We start from the raw sequence: 9,732 nt of genomic DNA, 5'->3' as shown, positions 1-9,732 counted from the left end.
ATGTTTATAGCTATAAAACATGTGCAAGCTTGGTTTATTCTCTTTTCGCTTCTATTCTTGTTTTGTGTGATTGTGTTTGCTATTGATCTCTGGTAAGATCCGTTCTCAAGACCTTATAATAGCAGTGGGATAAGGAATAAGCAATAAACACTATCTATTTTCCCTATCAAAACACCCTCTAAATAAAAATTTCAATAAACACATCAACTCTAGATTCCATATATATTCTTTTTCTTATAGTCCTCCACTAATGAGAGCCATCCAACGTTTATTTTGTCATGTATCTCATTTCTTGAAAACCTGTCATATAGAATATACATTAGACATGTTACTGTATCCTCGTGAGTAATATAGTAAAATGTCTTAATAAATAGAAATGAATACAAATCTCCAACTATGAATGACCTATCTATGTCATTTGGGAAACAACATCGCGAGGAAGAGGAATCAACGAATTTCATTTCTATCTCCTTATTTATATTTGGATGCCAATCGCGAAATTTCAACTCGGTCATAAAAAAAATTCCTCACAACCGAAATAAATATGTTGGTTGCCAAATAAAAGTCGTACGCGCTCGTATGCTATTAACTGAACTGAGCGTGTGATGTTAGCTTGTGAAACATCCCCCCATAAATAAGCAATCCATCCCCTTTGATATCAACAACATGAATCCAATATCCGAACATCGTGGACCAGAATAACTTCAACATTCTTTCCGTTAAATTTCTCATAGTACGTCAAACATTCCCATATTGATTGTTGAACTCAAAGACCCTTTTAATGATTGCAAGTAGGGATGGAAAATCGGGCTATCGTGTTGTGTTTTTGTCTGACACGACACGACACGATAATGTTTTATATAACACGAACACGACACGACACGATGTCGTGTTTTTTTTTATAACTAAAACGAAAACGAACCGATTAAAAAACGACAAACACGACACGACACGATAAAGATAACATAATAAAAAAAAATAGTTTATTTAATTAATATTTAATCAAATATAACACGAAAAATACGAAAACACGACAAATAAATGCTAATCGTGTTAGTTTCGTGTTAAATTTTAAACACGAACACGAAACAACACGACATCGTGTTTTTTACATTTAACATGAACACGTCACGAACACGAATTTGAATTTCAGTTTCGTTCAAATTTCGTTTCGTTTCGTGTATTTTTGTCATGCCGTGTTAACAAATGCAACCCCTAATTGCAAGTAATGCTACATTAATAGAATATATTTTTTACAAACAGTTATATCGAAAGTTTAAAAAAGTATAGTTCATAATAACAAAATTTTATGAGTGAAACATGAGATTTTCGTAAGTCAATGCCTGTAAAAAATCTAGATTTTCGCAAATCTTAAAATGCTAATACATAAATTTTCGCAAGTAATAAGTTGCTAAAACCTAAATTTAACTGCAAAATCCTCCTATGTTGTAGTAAGGGTGTTTTATTTTTAGGTACAATCATCAATTACGAAGACAATGATGATTAACTTATTTTCAAGCGGATTGTTGTTGTTTCCGACCACCTTTTTCAGAGAGAATTACCGAGTTTGTGTGAAAGTATATGTGGAAAATGAGAAAAAATACATCTTTTGGTGTATATATGAGTCTCATGACATTTCCGTAACCCACATGTCATTTTTGCAACCTAACTTTTTTTTTTTTTCGTAGACACAGTTTTATTTTATTTTTTTCTAAATAATTTTTTTTTGTCGAGTACTAAGATTTTCGTTGGTTGCCTGCAAAATTATGGTTATTTGAGACATTTTGCTTACTTGTTGAAAAATGGTTTGAGAGATTACTGTTATTTGGTTTTTTTTATATATCTAATTAATTAATTTTCACATTTTTATAAACTATATCTTAAGTAAAACAATAAATATTTAGAAATAAAACTTCATATCAATTGTAAGAAATCTCAAATAGAATAATATTTACATATATTTTAAAAGAATACGATTAAACCACAATAAGATATTTGATAAATTTACTTTGGGATGACAAACTTTTTATAATTTGTTCTTTTGCGAAATACAATGACAACTTGCTATTCTACCATTTCGGTTTAGTGGTTTGGGTTTATACTCGGCAGTAGATGCTACCTTATATGTTTTTGTTGCATCAAGGGCTCACTCTTGTGCATTGAAAGACCACATCTTACATGGTAGCGACATTTATTGTATGTATTCTGATTATGCTTGTTCCTTAGCTTCTCTTCGTAATAAGCTTCAGGACATTTACAGTTTAACTTCTAAGGACACTGTCCCCCTTAAATCTCAGAATACACTGGCTTCTGCCATTTTTAGTAAAACTGTCTATTATATAGAAGTATATTTCAATATGACGGTTCAACATAAAATAGTTTTCTAGTGTTTACGTGCACCACATTCTCAATATTTTCTTCTTACTATACCTATAGATGGCTTGAACAACATATGTCTCCTTTGTAGTATCGTACTATCCTCAAATATTGATTCATGATTTCAATATTCCTAGCCGACAAGGTACGTCCGGTGTGCCACAATGCATGTTTGGAATCTTTTTCGAGAGTGTGCAGTTCATTGCAAAGAACTCCTGGGGTTCAAATGCAGGCATGATATGGTTCGGGATGTTATTTTCGACATATATAAGCGTGTCGGGGCTTCAGCCAAGAAAGAGGCTCATTTGAATTTCCTGACTGACTCGGCAGAATGAAGTTCAACCCTTAGACCGGCTGACTTTTTTATTTTTGGATTGGTTGGAGGGAAACACGCATGTGTTGACCTTATAGGAGTATCCCCTCTCGTAGTCTTGATGGTCGGGGGTTTCACGGCGGGACAAATTGCATTAAAAGTTGATACACACAAGATCACCAAACATGAGAAACCATGCATAAAAAATCAACACGTGTTCATAGCATTTTCATTTGATACGTATGGTTTCCTTGTGTTGTTATATATATATATATATATATATATATATATATATATATATATATATATATATATATATATATATATATATATGGGTTGTTACGGGTTGATACATTTTGACTTGTAAACCAGTGACATGCCAACCCGAATCTGATACGATTGCCTCCTTATATATATATATATATATATATATATATATATATATATATATATATATATATATATATATATATGAAAATTTTTAAAAATATTATATTAAACAAATAGTTAATTAAACTAATAGATAAAAACTTATTTGTTTAAAGAGAAATCTCTATGTCATAAACTATATATTTGATTTATCTATTCATATATATATATATATATATATATATATATATATATATATATATATATATATATATATATATATATATATATATATATATATATATATATATATATATATATGTATTTTTATTAAAAAACAAAATAAAATAAAATAAAACATATAAAATATTAAAACATTAAAGTTGAAAAGTTAAATGAACATATAGATTGAAAATTTTCAAAATTGTTTTTAATAACTTATGAGATTTATAATATTTATGAATATTAGATAGTTATTTTAATTTTATTTTTATAATTAGTGTAATATAGATTTATTTAAATATAACATCTTAATTAAATAACCACACATTAAGTATCAATTTTAATTTTTTAGTCACCTATCATATATTTTGATTTTTTCATACTATCGTTTACATAATTATTATACTAAATTAAATACCACATATAGATTAAAATAATAATAAATTAAAGAAATTAAAAAGGAAAATCCTTTACCCCCTTCCACCCCTCGCCCACTCATCTATTAATACATGTCCCTCCTCTTTGAGACCAAAACGAGATAAACACACACATACACATAAACACACATTCCTCAGAGTGCTCTCTACGAGAGTATCTCCTCACCATCAATCCATCATCATCATCTTCTTCCAAAAACCCCCATTTCACCTTCACTATGTGTAATCCTAACACCACACCACCCTCCGCCGTCTCATTGAAGCCCTCCGATCACCTCCCACCACCACCACCCCCGGCACAGTCCCATTTCTACCTCGATCTCATTTCATTACCTGTAACCAAAACCCATTTTCAAAATCCAAAATCCGACACCGAATACCATAAAAACAACGTCCTCCTCCTTCCTACACCTTCTGAAATCTTCCATGAAACCAAAGCTCTGTTCAAGCTTTCTTCTCCGATTGCTTTAACTGCTCTGATTCTCTACACCCGTTCCATCATCTCTATGCTGTTCCTCGGTCGTCTAGGTGAAACGGAGTTAGCTGCCGGCTCGTTAGCCATAGCTTTCGCTAACATTACCGGCTACTCTGTCTTATCCGGCTTGGCTCTTGGCATGGAGCCGCTTTGTTCTCAGGCGTTTGGGGCTCGCCGGCTGAAGGTTTTATCAGTCACCTTACACCGAACGGTTATTTTCCTTCTGGTTGTTTGCTTTCCGATAGCAGTCTTGTGGCTAAATACGTCACGGATTTTGATTTATTTACATCAAGACCATAACATCGCACGTGTGGCTCGCACGTATCTGGTGTTCACCCTTCCCGATTTGGTATCCAATTCCTTTATTCACCCGACCCGCATTTACCTTCGGACTCAAGGCATCACCTTTCCCTTAACTGTCGCTTCCTTGATTGGCACGCTTCTACAATTACCAATGAACTATCTCCTCGTTTTCCGATTCCGTCTCGGTGTCGTTGGAATCGCAACCGCATCCTCACTTTCCAATTTCGTTGTGTTGGTGGCGGTTGTTTCCTACGTATGGTGGACCGGGTTGCATCTGCCAACCTGGTCCACTCCAACCCGAGAATGTTTATCCGGATGGGGGCCGTTGGTTCGGTTGGCTGCACCAAGCTGTGTCTCAGTCTGTCTTGAATGGTGGTGGTATGAGATTATCATTGTACTCTGCGGGCTTTTAGTTGATCCGAACGCAACGGTCGCTTCAATGGGCATTTTAATCCAAACGACTTCGTTAATATATGTGTTCCCATCTTCTCTTAGTTTTGCAGTTTCGACCCGAGTTGGAAACGAACTCGGGGCGAACCGGCCTGATAAAGCCCGAGTCTCAGCTATGGTGTCAATATTTTTCGCGGGCCTAATGGGGTTATCTGCAATGCTATTTGCAACGTCAATGAGGGAAAAGTGGGGTCAAATGTTTACGAATGATGCAAATATCTTAAGGTTGACATCGGCGGCCCTACCGATTATTGGATTGTGTGAATTGGGAAACTGTCCCCAGACAGTTGGTTGTGGTGTTGTGCGGGGTACAGCCCGACCAACTACTGCAGCCAACGTAAACCTGGGTGCTTTTTATTTTGTTGGAATGCCAATTGCAGTGGGTCTTGGGTTTGGGCTTGGAGTTGGGTTTATTGGGTTTTGGGTCGGGTTACTTTCGGCCCAGGTTTGTTGTGCCGGGCTGATGTTATATGTGGTAGGGACAACAGATTGGGAGCATCAAGCAAAGAAAGCAGAGATGTTAACATGCAACGGAGGAGGTCGAGGGGGGGATCCACCTTTAAGTTCGTCGGATAGTGACATTGAAAGCCAACCGTTGATGTGCATGACGATGACACCGTCGTGATAATATATTTGACCAAAATATATAGAGAACCTCATTTCGAAGCTCATAATTATTCTTATTTTTGGAATATTTTGAAAAAGGGGTTTTTGTTGAGTTTGATTGTGTATGTAATAATATTATTACTGATTTTTTTGGGTGGGAAAGTAGGAGAATACAGAAGTCAAAATTAAAAAAGGAAGTATAAATGGGAATTTTTTGTTAATTTGTTTTGATTTTCGTTTTTACATTTTTCCCTTTGCTTTTGATCACCCTTTTGTTAACAATGCTCTGTGTGATAATGGAACGTGAAAATTCGGTGCATCTATTGTTTTTTTTATACCATGTTAGCTTTTAGTAGTCCGAAAGTTGTTATTTTTTCCAAATCATCAATTTTGAACATGTATTATTGTTTATTTGTTGTAATCTCACATCTTATTACTAAAAAGCATACGATGAGTCGTTTTCTAAAAGATTAGATGAATATAGAGCCGAGTCACTTCTAGTTTAACACGTTTGTTTGTTTTAGTAAGCTTAAATGACATTTAACTAATTTTGAGTTGTTTCCCGTCAATTAGAATTTCAATAACGTTTTATTAGAAGATACCCAAAGACAATGACAAAAGTATAAAGATTCAGATATAAATAGTTGAAACAATACGTTTTGTGAAAGCCTTTTTCTTGCTAAGGGATATTATTGTTTTAGATGGTGTTGATTATTAGAATAACGAGTTGATGTCAAAAGATCTTTGCTTTAATAGCATTAAGGTGTTGAAAAAAATCTTCATTTCCTACTGGGTTGATGGTGCAAGTTCGGTGGTGGATAAAAAATAAATAGTTTAGTAGTAGAATATTTTTTAGAACACCATAAATTTATTTGAAAACTAGTAAGAAACTAGAAAAACATTATAAAGAATTACAAGCTAACTTAGGGATTTGGAGCCAACTACCCCCAAAAAAGCATAACTTTCTTACACCTATTCGGAATCCAAAAGAAAGTGGAACTAACAATATCATTAAATAAATCTTAGAGCTTAGGTGTAACCTTTCGAAAAAGGAAACTACTTTTGAATCTCCACATCTCCCAAAAAGTAGATATGACCGCTGCATCAAGTGCCTTTCAAACTGAAACCGAGCCCGCAACAACATTCACCAAGAAAGAACCGACGAAACAGAGTCCACTTCCAAAATAGCAAAACCGCACCAATTAGCAATACGCAACTAAATACCTTTTGACCTATTAGCCAGAATTTTGCCAATGATCTTGTATTGACACTCGATGAGACTCATAGGAGGTAAGCCTTTAATAGACTTTCGATCTTGAACTTTAGGAATAACCGTAAAAAATGAGGCATTAGTACACTTATGATACCCAACACTTCCAAAACCATAGTAAGAAAAGCCACCACATCTTCCTTAAGAAAGTCCCAAAACTACATAAAAGAGGCAAGAGAAAAACCATGTGATCTAGGAGCCTTATCACCACCATAATCCCAAACTGCTATTTTGATCTCATCATGAGTAAAAGTATCAACAAGTGAAGCTTTATGATCATTCGAGGGAGTTTTAAAAACTGAGAATAAGTCTTAGGATGTCTACACTTCTATCTCTAGAACAATTGCTAATAATAATTTTTAATTCGTCTTTCACTTTAAATGGATCGTACATCCAAACCTCATCCATCATAACCCCATAATAGAAATATGTCTTCTTTTATGGTAAAAAATATCATGAAAATACTTAGGATTCCCATCCCCTTTTATCCCCTACTGGACCTTAGCTTTTTTAGCTAAGTCAAGGTAGATCTCATAACACCTAAATAGCCTTTAATATGGAATCTATAGCAACAGAGGAACCATCATTCTAATGAGTACCAGAATCACAACTATCAATCTGCTTTTGAAGCTCCAATTGTCTTTTTTCCATCATCATTAACCGATATTCACAGTTCCAAACTAGACCAGTCAATTCGAGACATGAATACACAAATCTATGAGAGACACGACACGGCATGGATATATCTTGAAAATTGAGATAAAACTTATTTCTCATTGTGTAATCGTATCGTGTCAAATTTGTGGCTGACACGTTTTCATGACATGAATACACGAATTGCCAAGTGTATTCCAAACATAAAGATTATTTCTAAGAGATTCTAAATTTTATTGATATAAAATTTTGAATATAGAAATGAATGTGTAAATGTAAGTACAAGTATTGTTGAGGAGCTCAGTGTGACCTTAGTATGCTAATTAAATGTGTTATATATAGTCTAACGCTAATAACAAGAAGTTCAATAATTTTAGGATCCTCTACAATCAGTATATGAACATTATTTGACTTGGTATTCTGGGTCTTTTGCCTGGTTGAGATGACTCTCCATTGAGAATGGGTCTTTGTGTTGTCTCGTTCTGCACATGTGAGAAAAATAGAGAAAATTTAGTCGTTACAAATGTTAGAAATATTAATTGTAATAATAAGGATCTCAGGATATGTTTAAGGATCCTGAGACTTTAGGAATAATTGAGGATCCGGAATATGAGTCAAGGATCCTACCCTAACAATTGCCCCCAAATTATACCTATGAAATATCAGGGTTAGTTGTCTTTATTAAAGTTATAACTTAAAAATAATAAACGAAAGAGACAGATTTTGAATTTTAACCCCTAATCGGATAAGGATTATCTGCATAACATCGATCATCAGGCGCTCAAATCATACCCTCTCTCTTCCGTCATTGGTTTAAATAGGCTAATCCTCTTAATTCTTTTTACCTTCCCCAATATGTCTCCGATTATCTTTTTAGGTAATTTCTTCTTATTATACTTTATTTTGTAATTTTCCTTTCTATGATCACGGGTAAGATGATGGTCTGTTCTCATGCTAGCATTAACGATCCGTCAGAGAATGAGTTTATCAATCAGGGGATTCTGGTGCAAGTCGAGGTCTATTCCTTCAATAATCAGGACATGCAGTCCATTAAGGCGGATGGAGCCTTCCCCTATGATACGATCTTTAGGTCCTTTGACACTTCCATGCAGTTTGATTTTGTTTCTCCTTCTTAGGTATGCTTTCCTGAATATCCTTTTTCTTTAGGCATCAAATATCTTTTTTCAGGTATTTTTTTTATTTCTTCCAAGCTACCAAGCTTTCCTATGTCCAAGCAATGCCCATTATTTTAAGGATTTTGTACTGGATTGAGCGAGTGAATCATTCCAACAATTTAGACATTGACATCATTGAGTTAGCTTCCGTTTATGATCTCTCTACTTTTGGGAGTTCTCATTTTCTGTTTAGAGTTAAAACCAACAAATCTCTTCTTATCTTATAAACCAAACACAACGATGGAGCTTGGAAGGAAAGGTTCTTTTTTTTGAGGTGAGATTCTATCAATGGTGGGGACCTTTTTCCTAAAGCCTAGGTTGAAAGGGGTAGGATCTTATTTATTGATCTTGAGGATCCACGGATTTACATTTCTAATTTTTTTTCATTTTGATGCAGGTTACAAGTTTGGTGAAGCTTTTCCTGTTACTGAGGATACTGAAGACAAGGTGAGGTATTTTCTTGCTTTACCTGCAGACATCAGATCATTCAAACTCGAATCTCCCAGTCTTCAGTAAGGTTCTTCTTGATGAGTTTTGAGCATTCTAACACTTCCTAGGTGTACATGCAACCCTAATAACCTTGGATCTATATTTTTCTAATTATCACACAAAGTTGAATTCCAAGGTTATATTCCTATCTAGCATACATGGGGAACATTTTTAACTTGAATGAAAGATAGAATAACTTACCTTGTTGGTGATTATGATCCTTGAAACCTTATGAGCCTAGCACCCCAAGTGTGATGCCTCAAATGCTTCACACAACACCAAATGCAAAGGAGTGAACTTTGAGAGAATCTTACACTTGCAAAATCGGCTCTAGCCCTCTTGTTTTTTAGTGTAGCCGATTTTGGTGGAGAGTGAGTTCCTTATATAGTGTTGACACATCTAGGGTTACACCATGTAAACCCTAATGTGTCATGACTCTTCATTTCCATGACCCATGGGTTTGTAACTCCCATGGAGCATCCAATGGGTTTAACCCAACTTGATAATCCATGGAGCCTTTTAGCCCACTATACAAGTTATGGATGATTTACATAATCAACCCATATATTTAATTAGTTATCTTTTGATCACTT

At 34.6% G+C, this 9,732-nt stretch overlaps 1 protein-coding gene across 1 annotated transcript; it reads left to right on the top strand.

Annotated features, from left to right (window-relative positions):
• The first annotated feature begins 3,801 nt into the window (after positions 1 to 3,801).
• LOC145006328 (protein DETOXIFICATION 51-like) lies at positions 3,802 to 5,870 on the top strand. Its single transcript, XM_078965420.1, has one exon. The coding sequence runs from the start codon at positions 3,936 to 3,938 to the stop codon at positions 5,568 to 5,570; it is 1,635 nt and encodes a 544-aa protein (XP_078821546.1). The 5' UTR covers positions 3,802 to 3,935; the 3' UTR covers positions 5,571 to 5,870.
• Positions 5,871 to 9,732: the final 3,862 nt, after the last annotated feature.

Source organism: Lactuca saligna, chromosome 7 (genome assembly GCF_052625555.1).
Source record: "Lactuca saligna cultivar CGN05327 chromosome 7, ASM5262555v1, whole genome shotgun sequence".
Classification (NCBI taxonomy): Eukaryota; Viridiplantae; Streptophyta; class Magnoliopsida; order Asterales; family Asteraceae; genus Lactuca; species Lactuca saligna.
The sequence above is the reverse complement of the archived record's forward strand: the minus strand, read 5'-3'. Positions and strand labels throughout refer to the sequence as shown.